Genomic DNA, 14,729 nt, shown 5'->3' with positions numbered 1-14,729 from the left:
AACTACAATAACCTTCGTTTTTAAGCAATGAGTACAGTCATGCATGAACAATTACATTCTGCAGTCTTTAATTTGATGGAATTTATTCTCAGACATCCTTCCTAGGATGGAACATGTTCCTGGAAGAGGTTATGGTTTGATCTAAACACTGTCAGTTTGGGTTCAGATTGATCACTTCCAGTATAGAGTTCAGTAACAAGTTCCTGAAAGAAGAAGGCTTCACCTGCAGAGACCACTGTTCCAAATTGGTGCTTTATGCTGTGGAAGGATGTGACTGTCTAATTGGATTGTGATAGATGCTGAAGGTCTGAGACTGCAAGACTGATTTATTATGAACTTTGCAAATGAGTCCTTGGCTACATGTCTTTTTCTGACTTGAATATTCAAATGTTTCTTAAACAATTTTTTTGCTGACCATAACATTCATTCCTGAGAGATGCTCTTGATGTCAGTATTTCAGCTCATCAGTCTCTTTAAGCACTGTATTAGACCATAAATTCACTTTGACTAAGATGCAAAAGAGACAAAAGATTGCTTATTTTGTAAAAAGAATAAAATATTTTTTTGCGTTTACATGTGAAGATTATTTTGTGAATTTCTTATTCACTGAGTTTCCTTCTGTTGGTTATTGGTCTGATGGGATTTTTTTAGAGGCATGTGGTCCTACCATATAAAACTAAAGCACTACTATAATTTAAAAATTACTCTGGTGATATTTTCTTTCTAGTAATATGTGATACTTATTAATTTTCTCCGTTTCATTTGTTTTCTTCCTTGCCTTTGTTTCGTGAGTTCTTTTACTCAGAGTTCAAATTAAAATACAGGAGACCAGGAGCTTGTCTTCGGATCTTAGATGTTTACTATATCTTATCTATAATACAACTGCACAGAGTGTGCCTCTAAGTTAACAAGGTGAAAATGGCCCTGAGTTCTAACTTCCAAGGTCTTTTAGGGTCCAAATTACCCAATTATGGAATGCCAAGTAATTTATTTTTACTTATAATCCAATAACTAACTATTCATGATCCTCACTGTGGGTTTTTTGACCCAATACCAGAATACCCAGATTTGTGAAGAAGAAGGGGAAAAGAAGAACAAACCCACACCCCAAATCCTCCATATTGTTACGTATATCCCGTAAACCTAACATATTCCACCCAGTGATATAACTTTTAGTTACACAGCAACAACCTCAGTGTTATCACACAATTTACAAAGCCTTTCCCAAGGCCCCAGATCAAATGCAGTGTGCTTCTGAGGATCACTGTCTGTCAGCACTGAAAGGCTGAAATTCTCAGAACTCAGGGTTCCAACATCTCCCCCTCCTGTTTGAACCATGAACACTGCTTTAACTGTTTTGTTAAACCATTACTGGATACATGGAAGTACACAAGGTACAAGTACCATGATGACTATAATGACAATCAAAACATACATGCCCAATTTCAAAAGCTTTCTCCACAGTGGTGTGAGGTTCAACCAATCGAACAGATCATCCAACCATGATCCTCTTTCAGCTTTGAGTTTGGTGAGACCTTCTTCTAATTGTTGAATGCTCTCGTGCATTGATACTAAATGGTCAGAAAGGTTCATGCAACACATTCCATCAAAGTCTTTGCGTCCATGTCCGTGCACTAACAAAAGGAAATCTATCGCTGCTCTGTTTTGCAAGGTTGCATGTCTTACACTTTGAACACCTGTTAACAAATTGCTCAATGTGAGAGAAAAGGCATCAGAGTTCTTACTTAGCCAACAGTGTAATTGATCCAATTGTTTCAAGGCTGCTCCTGCAGTAGCTTGAGGTACAAAGAGCTGCAGCAAACACTCTTCCAAAATTCCAAGCTTTAAAATTATTATTACAATCAGCTGTATATTAATCGACAAATCTTTTTTCTCTGTGCTCATGTTCTTTTATTGTTTTTACATTACGTGTTAGTAAAGTAGGTCTCCCAATCCTACATGGTCCACCTTTGGGGTTTGATGGAATGGCAGGCCAAACTCTATCTCCACAAATGAAAAAGTCTCCTTGTGGTAATTATAAAGGAACATGGTTGGGTGCTATGTGAAACTGAGGTGAAATTGCACCAACATGTCGCATTTTCGTACAATGCATGATTTGGAGTGACATCTGTGATTTTGTTTTTCTTCTGTTTTGACTCAGGAGAATCAAATATTATGCAAAAATCCATTTTTACTGAGCCAAGGATTTCTAATTCTTGAAGTTCATAGGGTGTATCAGGGAGAAATTTAGTCCAGACACCCCATTCCTCTGTGGGATTCATGAGGAATTGTGAAAGATCTGAAAGGACATTTTTTGGTATTGGCCAATTGTCTACTGGTAAACTGACCAAGCAGGTTGAAAATGGCTTTTCTGAATAAGTCAATGTCCTGGGTTGCAGTGTATTCTAATGCCATCCTCATGAGCTGTTAAAATGAGGTGGGGCAGTGTTTCCTTGCCTCCTCCCCCCAGACTATCTTGCTGTTTAATGGCCCATCACTGTCCTGCCACATGACTCAGAGATAACTCCCTCCGGACTATCTTCTGTTAATGAGCCTAATCAACACTTGGCCTCATGACTCATTACCCCATTGTGAGATGCTCCACCCAGAGGGAGGAACCAAGCATCCCATCGTGGATATAATCTGAGACTCTGAACACCAGAGACAACACTTTCCACTGGATTTCCAGAGGACAGGAGCTGCACAGCCACCACTGGACCTTCTGAGAAAGAGCAGACCCTTTTTCTACAGGATCAGCACTTCAGAGGACTGCAGCCACCACTCTACTGCTACCACCACCCTGCCAAACAGGGACTCAGGTTGTATCTTGACTGTCAGTTTGAACCAGTGTTTTCTTTTAGTTTTTTTTTCCTTTTCTTTAATTTCCCCATTAAATTGTTATTCTGACTTGGTGCCTCCCACTGGTTTGTTTTCAAACTAATACAGTCAAACAAATGGTATCCAAACCTGAGGCATCGGCTAAGGTCACCCAAACATTGGTTTTTGGTTGACTCATGGGCAGGATCGCGTTACTTAAGGCAAACAATGAAATAATAAGGCACAAGTATGATACCTGATTTAGTTTCATGTTTTTCTTTGGTTTCTTTTCTCAGTCTCGTTTTGAGACAAGCCAATCGGAAGGCACAAAAGTTACTTCTTTTGCATTCAATTTCACGAATTTGGACCTCTTTGGATTCTCTCTAAAGTTCTCTCCAATTATTGTGGAGACGAGGACTATTCCCTTCCTTGTGACCTAATATAATTAAAATTTCAATGGCCTTACATTTTGTATGTAATTCCGAATCATAACACGATCCACACCACACACTTGTGTTGGGGTTTTAAGAGTTCTCCTAGGTTTTTTTTTTCTGTTAAAGGAATTTTTTCCCCTATACATGTTGCTAGGGGAACAAATGGCCAAGTACTTAAGAAAAACAAAGGACCTGGCTTCTTTTTTTTGTTTCACCTGGGTGTGTGGTCAGTCGGTGTCGGCATCCGGAGAGAGAGGAAGCTGCTTTTCCTTCAGCCACTTTTCTTTCTGCTGGAGAAACACCGGGATCCCAAGCCTGCCTTCCCTGCTCCGCTTGGAGCCGGGCCGTGGCCGCCCTGCCCCACCGTTGCTTTGAGCCTTCACTATGTTGTAGCCCTGTGCGACCTGCCTGCCCAGACCTCTGGGGGAGTTCTCTGTTTCGATACACCTCGTCTGCCATCCGGGATTTGTGCTCGTCCCTGCCGTTCCAGCCTGCTGTTCCTGAGGGTCCGGCTGGACACCAGGGTCAGCTGCCCAGGGGTTTGTGAAGCCTTTGTTCCATCCTTCCCCGGGATCCCAGGGCACCAGTGCCGCGTGCTCCCCGAGCTCGCTCCGGAGCGCCCCCTGCAGCCGCGGGGGAACCATCGCACCTGCCCTGCTCACCGGAGCCGCCAGCGCCCCTGCCGGCTGCGAGCGGAACTGCACCCGAGGGGAAATAGCCTGACAGCCGAGAAGGCTGGGACTGGGTTTGTGATTGTTTGCTGTTACTGCCAGAGTTATTGTTGTTTGTTTGACTGGTTATACACATAGATATGTAATAGTAAAGAACTGTTATTCCTATTTTCCACATCTTTGCCTAAAAGCCCCTTGATTTCAAAATTATAATAACTCGGAGGGAAGGGGGTTGCATCTGCCATTCCAAGGGAGGTTTCTGCCTTCCTTAGACACCTGTCTTTCAAACCAAGACAACTTGTCAACAAGGCTTTATGATATCAACAATTCCTACACTGTTATACCGGTACAAAACCCAAAGTTCACAGCTCTGCATATAAAATATGGGATAAAAGATGTTTATCATCAGCTGCAGTCTTTTGGCAGTTCATGTCTGCTTCTCTGCTTCCGGGGGCATCTTGGTATTCCTGTGGTTTGTAGGGCTTCATGTTTTTTGAAGGAATCCACTTTGGACCACCACCTGTAGAGACACAAGCATACCCTTTGCCCCAGGTTATTAGTGGGAAAGGGTCTTCAATTTTCCCTGTCTGTGGACTTCTTATTAAAACTAAAGGGGTTTCCTTTAACTTTGCTTGTGTGGTGTTGGAAAAATGTCTGATTATTGGTGGATTTGGTTCTGTAAAAGGGCTGTTCAAAAAATCTAAAATGTACAGCGCTTTATTCAAGCACATTTGCGGTGTAGCCTCTGCCTCCCTCCTTTTTTGTTTGTCCAAAAGGGATTTTAATGTGCGGTGTGTTCTTTCAATGATTGCTTACCCTGTAGGAGAATGAGGAATACCAAAGGAGCAATGCACACCCCAATTCATTAATAATTTATGTAGTTCTTTTGCTATGTAAGCTGGACCCTTGTCTGTTTTTATTTCTTGAGGCACACCTAGTAATGCCAATGCTTGCAGAAAATGCTGACGTGCATGTCTCGCTGTTTCTCCTGTGTGCAAGGAGGCAAAGACTGCACCTGAAAAGGTGTCTACTGATACATGGATATTTTTTAATTTCCCAAAAGATGGGTATTTTGTGATATCTGCTTGCCATAATTGCAGACTCTGCAATCCTCTCGGATTGACTGCTCCTGCAACAGGAGGTTGCACGAGCTGACAATCAGGACAAGCACTTTTGATTGCTTTTGCCTGATCTTTGCTAATCTGAAACATTCACCTACGTGCTTGCGCATTTTGATGAAAAAATGCGTGACTCAGTTTTGCCTGTTCAAAAATGTTTGGCAGGGTGTTTGCAGTGGGCATTGTTAATTTATCTACTTCTGCATTTCCTTCCACCGAGAATCCTGGAAGTGAACAATGTGCTCTGATGTGAGAGATAAAGTATTTGTTTTTTCTGTTTTGTATAACCTGCTGCACTCATGCAAGATAATGATACAGCTCATCATTATCAAAATTTTTTAAGAGTGATCCTTCTATTCTTTTGACCACATCAGCTACATAGGCTGAAACTGTTATCAGATTGAGAGGTTCTTGAAATAATTGAAATGCTCTAACTACTGCTGCAAATTCCACAATTTGAGGAGAACCTTCTACTATCTTAATGTCTGATTCCCATGTTTTTGTTGGGTTTTGCCATGTTATCACTGATTTATATGATTTCCTGAACCATCCATGAATAATGTTACTGTATCTAAAGGCACTTCATTTAGCATGGGTTTTTCCCTGAAACTTAATTTTGTCTGCAACAGCTTATGCTTTGGAAAGTGAATTGAACAGGCACCTGAATAATCTAGCAATGCAATTTGCAAGTGTTCTGATTTTTGCAATGCCCAAACAAAATATTCTTTTTTTCAATGGCAGATAAATTATTGCAAAATCTTTGCCTGCCATTGACAGCAACCTTGATCTGGCTCTGATTACGATCTGAGCTATCATTGCAAGTGTTGTGAAAATTGTTTTTGGAGATCTATAGGGTAAGAATACCAATTTGATTACCAGCAAAGGATCTTTCTGTGAGGTATCCCATTGAAACATGAGACCATACAATTGCATTTTTTCTCCCAATACTGCAAGAAGTAATGGCTGTGACATCACACAGCGGTGTGCCTGTTTTTGCTGAAGGGCCTCAGTGGTTCTCTCAAGGGCTTTCTGAGTCTCAGCTGTAAGGGTTCTGGGAGATTTAATGTTGCAGTCTCCTCTCGAAAAGTGGTTCAAGTTCATCATTGCTGATCCCCGAAATCGGCCTGATCCAATTGATTGCTCCCAAGAGCTGTTTTAGATCCTGCAGATTGTTGATGCAGGTTCTAAGTTGTATCTTCTGTGGCTTGACTGATTGCTCTGTGATTGTCCATCCTAAATATTTCCATGGAGACACTTCCTGATTTTGGATGTAGTCCCACTTTTTGAACTTCTGCAATCACGCTGTCATGAGCCTGGTGCATTTCTCTGAGTGTTGGTGATGTAACGAGCAAGTCATCCATATAATGCACAATCATAGCTCGAGGGTGCTCCTTTCATGATGGAGACAAGGCTCAAGCCACAAAACATTGACAAATCGTTGGTGAGTTTTTAAGTCCTTGAGGAAGGACCACCCAATGATATCTTTGGAAAGGTTCTTGTCTGTTGATGCTTGGGACAGAGAGCACAAATCGAAGGGTGTCTTTTGGATGAAGTGGGATGTTGAAAAAAACAATCTTTCAGATCTATAACTACAAGTGGTCATTCTCTCGGGATCATTGAGGGAGAAGGAAGTCCCAGTTGAAGTGGTCCCATTTCCTCAATGACCTCACTGATTTTCCTGAGGTCATGGAGCAATCTCCATGAATTGGAAGTTTTCTTGCAAATAACAAACACTGGAGAATTCCAGGGACTATTTGTTGGCTTAATGTGGCCTTTCTGAAATTGTTCCTTCACTAAATTTTTGAGAGCACTCAATTTTGTTCCTTCCAGGGGCCACTGGTCCACCCAAACAGGGTTCCCGGTCTTCCAGGTCAGTTTTAGGGTGGTGAGTGCCTCAGTGATCCTCATTAAAAATCCACTTCTATTTTTGTTCCCCATTGTGACAGGACATCTCTTCCCCATACCGTGATGGGTTTTTGCACGACAAATGGACAAATGATTGCTGCTTTTCCATCTGGCCCTGTAACAATGAGTGGGTTTTTGCTTTGCAGACATATCATGGTTCCTCTAATTCCTGTGAGAGAGATCAAAGGTGTAACCAAGTTCCACTCCCTGGACCAAATTATGAGAGATGACTGTGACGTCTGCACCAGTGTCCAACATGCCTGTTATTACGGTTGTTTTGCTGTTGTATGTCACGTTGCAAGTTATTAGTGGTCGATCACAGCTTATTTGTTTTATCCAGAAAATGTCAGTCTCCATGTCTCCACTTTCAGGTGGTGTCTGCTGATTCACTATTGGCATTTTTATTGCATTGGATGGTAAAGCAATGGCTTTAGCTGTCAGAATATTTTCTGGAACAATCAGTGGAGGTTTCAAAGCCTGAGCCAAACCTGTTAACTCTTCATTATGGTTTGCTGAAATAACGGATGAACAGCCCTAAAGAGCTGTTCTTGTCTTTGCCTATAATCAAAAAATCTCACCTTTTCCATGAAGTTCCAGTGACTCCTGTGGGTATTACTGCATGACTATCATTCATGAAGTATATTGATTCAGGAGCTGCAATTTGCATTGTGCTCCTGGGGGTAGCAGTTCTGAGTCACTGGGGAAATGGCAGATGGTCTTGTGTAGGGAGTCTGATTGATGTTCCCCACATATCGTGTGTCTTGAGGGATCTCAAGCTGAGGAGTCACCACTATGATTTGTGTCTTCACGCTTTGGTGTCCCGCACTCCTTCTGGAGTTTCCAGGAATTGGTAGGGGTCTTCTGTCCACATTCACTTTGGAACGACACTGATTGGCAAAGTGTCTCCCTTTTCTGCATCTTGGGCAGCGATTTGGTGCTCTTGCATTTTCCGCAGACTGGGCAAAACCTTTTGATATGTTCAAATTTTCCACACTTGAAACATGGCCTCCTTGCAAGTTCTGCTGCCATTACTTCTGCAGAATCATCTTGATGAGGAATTACATGGAGAGCAGCAAGAGTTTTTGCAAGCCTTTGGTCTGCTTCTTCAAGGACTTTCCCAAATTTTTCCCCTTAGGCATTTGCTTGTACTACTTCTATATGTTGAGGAGTGCCTATCTTGCAGCAGGCCTCTATCATTTGAGGCAAGGTTGGCTGAGGATCTGGTAAGGCACTTGCATTCTTCATTTGCATTAGCAAAGGTGAGACTTCGAAGCAGATGGGGATGTGCTACTTCATCACTGCATTGTCTTTCTATTGCTTGAGTAAGGTGGTCTATGAAAGAAGCAAGTGATTCCGATACTCCTTGTTTTACTATAAATGCCCTCTGGGATTCCAGTAGGTTGAATTTGCAGAATTGCCTTCCGAGCTGCTTCTTTGATGTCTGAAATCACTTCTTGAGGCAAATCTGCTTGATCTTCTGGTTTATCATGGGGTGCATCACCTGCTATTTCTGCAAATGTAAGAGCTGCATTTACTCCTCCAGAAGTCTCTATCAGCTTGGTGAGAGTTCTTCTCCATTTGACTTCCCATAGTATGTATTGTGAATCTGTCAAGACTATAGGTGCTATGTATTTACAATTGTAAGACACCAAATCGTAGATATTGAAGATGCCTTTCAATAGCTGTTTGAAATATGGAGAGCCTAAGTCGCTGTCTTTAATTGCTAGTCTCAAGTCTTTGATGACATCATGTGTCAGTGGAATCCATCTAGGATTTGCATTGTTTTTACCATATCTTATTGGCATTGCAATTATTTCTGTTGCCATATCGAAATCTCCTTCCTTCAGTGCCTTTCTTTTAATCTCTGCCCAGCTGGTAAAGTTAGGCATATCTTCTGAAGAATTGCTTGGATTATTGTTTGAAAATACTCCTGAATTAGGAGAAAATGTGACTAATTCTCTATTCACATTCTGCAGATTATTTGTATTTTGTACATTTATGGTTTTCCCTCTGGCTTCAAAGCTGCCTTCATGCTGTTTTCCCTTGTGCAGAAATCTGGTTGTCTTTGTGTCTGTCTATTATATATATTTAAAGGTGCAATAATAGAAGCAGCCACAGGTGACGCTGCAGCTGGAGGACAAACAACTTGTTGGTTACAAGATGGCAGAGGCAGAAGTACGTAGGCATTGTTTACGGAAGTGACTAGGGCACCACCAATTTGTACGGCAGAAGTATGCCGAGTGCCACCATCTTCCTGTATGGCAGAGGTGGGCTCCACGCGCCATTTTGCTGTACAGCAGAGGTGAATTGCGTGCCGCCATTTTGCAAAAACACAAAATCCTGTACACTGTCTTGGAGCTGCAGCAGTCTCGGAGCAAATCCCCAGGAAGTCCATTAGTCTGAACCATGCCAGGACTCAACCAGGCAGCCACAGGGCTTGCCGCCATGGTGAGGGACCCTGCAGGACCCTGCACAAAAGCAGGTGACCGAGAAGGACCTCGTGCCGCAGCAACGGGAAGTAGGGAGTTACAGCTCGTTATTTCTGTTCCAATATCATGCCCTGCTTCTCATTCACTTGCCTGGGGCAGCTCCTGTTGTTCTATTACCTCCCGCCCCAGATCGGTCTGCTCCGCAGTTTGCGGACCAGCTGGGGACAAACCCACACTCCCCTCGCTTGAGCCCCCAGGATCTGCCGAATTCACCAATTTTGGCGATCCGCCGCTTCTCTGAAGCGGCGGGACCACTTCCCTCCATTCCTCAGAGGTTGGTTGTTTCTCTTTTATCGTGCCTGCCACACCGGCACACCTCTCAGCTGGCTCGGGATCTATTACAGATTCCTTCTGGTCTGCTTGAATTTTAGCTGCCTCCGCCTGAGAGGGAGGCGAGGCCTCCTCCCCATCCTTTTTAGTTTGTGTAGGCTGCGGGAGATTTTTGCTGCTGTGAGGTGCCACTATCAGCTCAGGTTTCTGTTCTATTTGATTTTTGCTTGCTATAACTTCATATACAACTCTGCGAATGGGAAGAAGCTTTGCAGCTGGACCATTTCCATGGGATGCTGCATTATATTGTCTTAGATGTATAGAGTCCCAGACATACGGTGTAAAAAGCAAGTCTGGATCAGAATTTGGAAATTGCTGCTTGATCCAAAATACAAGGTCTCTTAATTGTTCTTTCGCGACAGCTATAGGGTGTTCTTTTACCATAGTTTCTAACTTATTAAATGCGTCTCTCTGCAATTTTGACGTAAAATTTCCCATTATGAATTAATTAGCCCTGAAGCATATAAATCATACCTGACTTTGCCATCAGAAGTCTTCCTCAGTTCCCCTTTTGCATGGCTGACCGGCAGCATTGGTCCTGCTTCCTTTCACCGGCTTGTCGGATTTTCTGAGCTGCTTTTTCCTTTTCCCCGGTGAATATTCTTCTTCCTTTTCTAGCTCGAAGCTGCTTTTTCTTCTTTTTTCTCATTCTCTTCATGGAGATTCAAACTCTGAGTCCTGGCACATGGGAGCACCAGTTATTAATTTTCTCTGTTTCGTTTGTTTTCTTCTTTGCCTTTGTTTTGTGAGCTCTTTTACTCAGAGTTCAAATTAAAATACAGGAGACCAGGAGCTTGTCTTCGGATCTTAGATGTTTACTATATCTTATCTATAATACAGCTGCACAGAGTATGCCTCTAAGTTAACAAGGTGAAAATGGCCCTGAGTTCTAACTTCCAAGGTCTTTTAGGGTCTAAATTACCCAATTATGGAATGCCAAGTAATTTATTTTTATTTATAATCCAATAACTAACTATTCATGATCCGCACTGTGGGTTTTTTGACCCAATACCAAAATACCCAGATTTGTGAAGAAGGAGAAAAGAAGAACAAACCCACACCCCAAATCCTCCATATTGTTACGTATATCCCATAAACCTGATTTTTCTACATCTCTACGTATTTCACGTGATATATGTGATATAACTTTTAGTTACACAGCAACAACCTCAGTGTTATCACACAATTTACAAAGCCTTTCCCAAGGCCCCAGATCAAATGCAGTGTGCTTCTGAGGATCACTGTCCGTCAGCACTGAAAGGCAGAAATTCTCAGAGCTCAGGGTTCCAACAGATACTGACCTTTCAGTGAAAGAAATTTTTCAGTATTTTAAGGGCTTCACCTGTATTTCTCTGCTAATGCATTTGTGTGAGTTTTATTAATGTGTAGTGCTAAGCAATAAGCTAAACTGACAGAGACATTTGGGAAAAATTTTATATTTCCCAGCAAAAAAATATTGACCCCCAAATGATTGTCACAATCCTGTATGATTTCCTTATGCAAAATCATATGGAACATGTATACTTTCAATTGTCTGATTTGCCAAAATCATTGTCATATGTACCACTTTGGTCATATGAAATAATCATTTACTGCAGCTAGGCATATTGCTAATCCCCCCCTGCAAAATCATTGTAAGCTCCTTGCCAAGACACAGTATCCCACAAAGTTGGCTTTGACATATTTTCACCGTTACCAGGAAGTTCTGATTGCCTCATTAGAGTATTTTGGCCACCAGAAGAATGGTTTTTTAAGTGCCTCTCTACCTCTCTGTCACATGTAGGCAGGTTGGTCTGTTGTCCACCCTCACGTCATAACCTGAACACTGTTGGTGCAGTGCTCCCAAGCAATGAGAACAGGTTGCTCCAATCTCTTTGTGTGGTGAGCTTCCTACCATCTTCTGCTTTCCTATGTCACTTTTTAATTGCTATAGAAAAGTGGCCAGAGCTCTCACCCATGATCAAGGCTCACTAGGTGAGGCGATGCTTAAAATCTAATCTTCTGACTCCCTGCTCAGTCCTTGAAATTTGGTATTTTTCTAGTTTCTTGTCTGTAGTCTGGGTTTCCTTTCTTCACCTGGCATGGGTACTGAAATACTCTACTTCCCAGACATTTCTTAGACACATAGCTAAATCAACTAGTCTTTTGAAAACTTACAGTGAAATAAATATGTCTGCGTGAGGGAGTTTGCCTGTAAGTCTTCAAACCACGTAACCCAGTTTATTATGTTCTACCAACTTGCTTTGGGAAAAAAGTATTAATTCTGCAAACAATTTGTTTTCAGAGCAAGAATACTTACCATTCTTTAAGTCATTGTCATGAAAACAGCAGTTAAAACACAGCACAAAAAACTTTCCCACATGAGATGTGGAAGACCTGTTTTTTTCCAAGTTGAAAGGATCCATTTTCCTGTTGTGACAATTTCAAAAACAAAACCAAAACTAAACAAAACAAAACAACAACAACAAAAAAAACCACAAAACTGCCTCTTAGGAGCTTTTGCTTACCTACTTCCCAGGTACATTTTTGCTTTTATAGAACTTTGTAAAAATTATCTCACCTTTATCACCAGCGATTTTCTTACTATGTCTTCCAAAATCGGGTGTATGTTCTTTGGCTAGGGCCAAAGCTTCAAAGAAGCAATGCGTTGTATGATTCTCAATAAAGATTTATCATACATTACTAACTCTCTTGCTCTGCAAGGCTGTGTTTTGTTTGGCAAAGAAATTTTGATGGAGATGAGAATGGCAACTACAGAATATTATGAACAATTTCTTATATTTTCAAGGAAACAAAACTGGGCTCAATATTGTTGGAAGCATAAATTAGTCCTTTGGAATAACTGTAAGTAGTACACTGCATACCTTTATTGATAGTCCAGAAGGGACTTCATCTCTAGGCAAAGCTCAGGAACAGATATGCCACAAAAGGGTGAGAACCATTCTGCCTTCAAAGCATACATTGGTACTGTTCTTACCTGCACTTTCTTCCAGATAAATGCTAAAACCCATCCTACAGTTGGTTCTCACTGGCAAGACCATTTCAACACACTGGGCTCAAAAGCAGCACAATGGAGAGTGTTGGAAATCCTTGCCTACGCTCATTAAGTGTCCCCTCCAGAAGAACGTTGGCAACAAGGAGACAGAAATATTCCTTTCCTTTTTCTTTTCCAAGGTCTTCTAGTTTTTGTATCTAAGGCCCAATATGCTGCTTTTTTTTTGGTGAAGTTAGTCACTATTTTTGAAAATAAAATTGCCAAATAATAAATTGCCAAATAATAAATTACCAAATAATAAATTACCTACCTCCTTTTTAGATAGAAAACAGAAAATGAGGCATCTCTCCTGTGTATCAGAATAAGTTGTTTTAAACAGAGAGGAAAATAACTGTTCTTAACCTGCAAATATATCACCTTCCCAGTAACATGGCAGATTCAAGATGCTCCAACTGCCCTTTTCTTAATTGATGCTTATTTTTCCCTTACTATGCCTTATCACCGGTGTCTTGATGATGAGTGCCTTTGGAAGAGGTCTGTGTGTGGCTGTATGTTTAGAAAGGTCCAAGTACACACCAAGTGGTACCAGAATTCATCTCTTATAGTAATTTGTGTAGTTTGTGATCAGCTTTGTAGGCTGGGACTGATCAGGCTGTTCTGTATCTGGCTGGAACTTCAGGAGGGAACAGGCTGAGAAGCTGTGAGTGGCCCTGTTCCGGTTTGGCCAAATTTAGAAATATATCCTCTGAGAGAAGGCACAACCACCCCTCCTCCACCAGGTTCGGGAAAAAAAAAATTTCCTCGAAGGAAAGTGAAGGAGATAAAACTATTTATTTACCAAACACACAAGAAAAGGAAAATAATGCTAATAAAATCTCTCGCTGTGGAGAAAAAACCTGGGAAAAGTGTTAAGAGTCCTCCCTTTGGTCTCCTCGGAGCTGGGGCTTGGCCCAGGGCCAGGCCCTCTGTGCCCAGTGGAAAGTCCTCCTGATGTGCTCTGGGTTGAAGCAGCCCAGTAGGAAAGGGAGACAATCTGAAATTCCAGGGAAGGAAAAGCAAAGTTCAACTCTGTCTCTCTCCAGAGAAAAAGCAAACTGAACAACTGGCCAAAAGCTGACTGGAAAGCAGCTAGCTGGGTGCCTCCTCCCTCCCCTGCCGCAGCTGGAAAACAAAAAGGTTGCTATCTCTGTGTGACCTTGAACAAGCTGCAAACTGCTTTGAAAAAGTTTTGCTCAATTTTTCCTTCCCCCTCTTAGGCTCAGTTTAGAGACATAGAAAGGCACAAAGTTAATTTCTGGGCATAGGGCAGTGACGTGGGATATACATCATAAAGTCACCCCAAGGCAGGCCCCCCAACCTGACCTTCTCCTCAGAGCCTGAGCCCTCATACCTGGCTATGACAGCTGGTTAGGGGTCAGTAGCTCTGACCAAGGAAGAGGTGACCGGTCCGGAGAGATGGTCCCGAAAGGAATCGCCTTCCCAAGGCCCGGTGTCTTCCCTCAGCTGCTGGCTAGGAGGGCCCGTGCAGAAGCTGTCAGCTCTTTAGTGATTGTCAGCTCGTGATTTCAGCTCAGCTCTGCAGGGCAGCCTCCAGGCCGGACCAGGGACAGAGATGAGAGGCTCATGTAGCTGTTCCACACGAAATGACTTTATTGGTCCACACTCCAGCGAAGGGGAACCAGGGACGAACGACACTCTGCCCTCGCAGGGGCAGGGGGCTAGCTTTATAGGGATACAGGGGGTGGGTATCAGAGGGTAAGGGCCAATGGGTTACAAAGGATCTGCATAGAGTCCCCCAGAGGATTCTGGGTTTGTCTTCTCACCGTAACTGAAAGTAGCTGCCTTCCCAGGGAGGAGGTCCTGCTAGGAGATTGCCCAATCTCCTTATCTCAGCAGACATCCCTCCAGGGCAGTGGCTGGGCATACCCTACACCTGGCATCTGCAGGACTCAGCAGAATGGCTGTGTTCT

At 42.5% G+C, this 14,729-nt stretch overlaps 1 protein-coding gene across 1 annotated transcript; it reads right to left on the bottom strand.

The window, feature by feature from the left end:
- Positions 1-9,293: 9,293 nt before the first annotated feature.
- Positions 9,294-14,208, bottom strand: LOC120411466. The gene is made up of 2 exons (XM_039566501.1): positions 14,150-14,208; positions 9,294-10,442 (listed from the first exon to the last, which is right to left on the bottom strand). Exon 2 carries the CDS (start codon positions 10,200-10,202, stop codon positions 9,513-9,515), a length of 690 nt encoding a protein of 229 aa, XP_039422435.1. The 5' UTR covers positions 10,203-10,442; positions 14,150-14,208; the 3' UTR covers positions 9,294-9,512.
- Positions 14,209-14,729: the final 521 nt, after the last annotated feature.

This window comes from Corvus cornix, chromosome Z (genome assembly GCF_000738735.6).
Source record: "Corvus cornix cornix isolate S_Up_H32 chromosome Z, ASM73873v5, whole genome shotgun sequence".
NCBI classification, from domain to species: domain Eukaryota; kingdom Metazoa; phylum Chordata; class Aves; order Passeriformes; family Corvidae; genus Corvus; species Corvus cornix.
The sequence above is the reverse complement of the archived record's forward strand: the minus strand, read 5'-3'. Positions and strand labels throughout refer to the sequence as shown.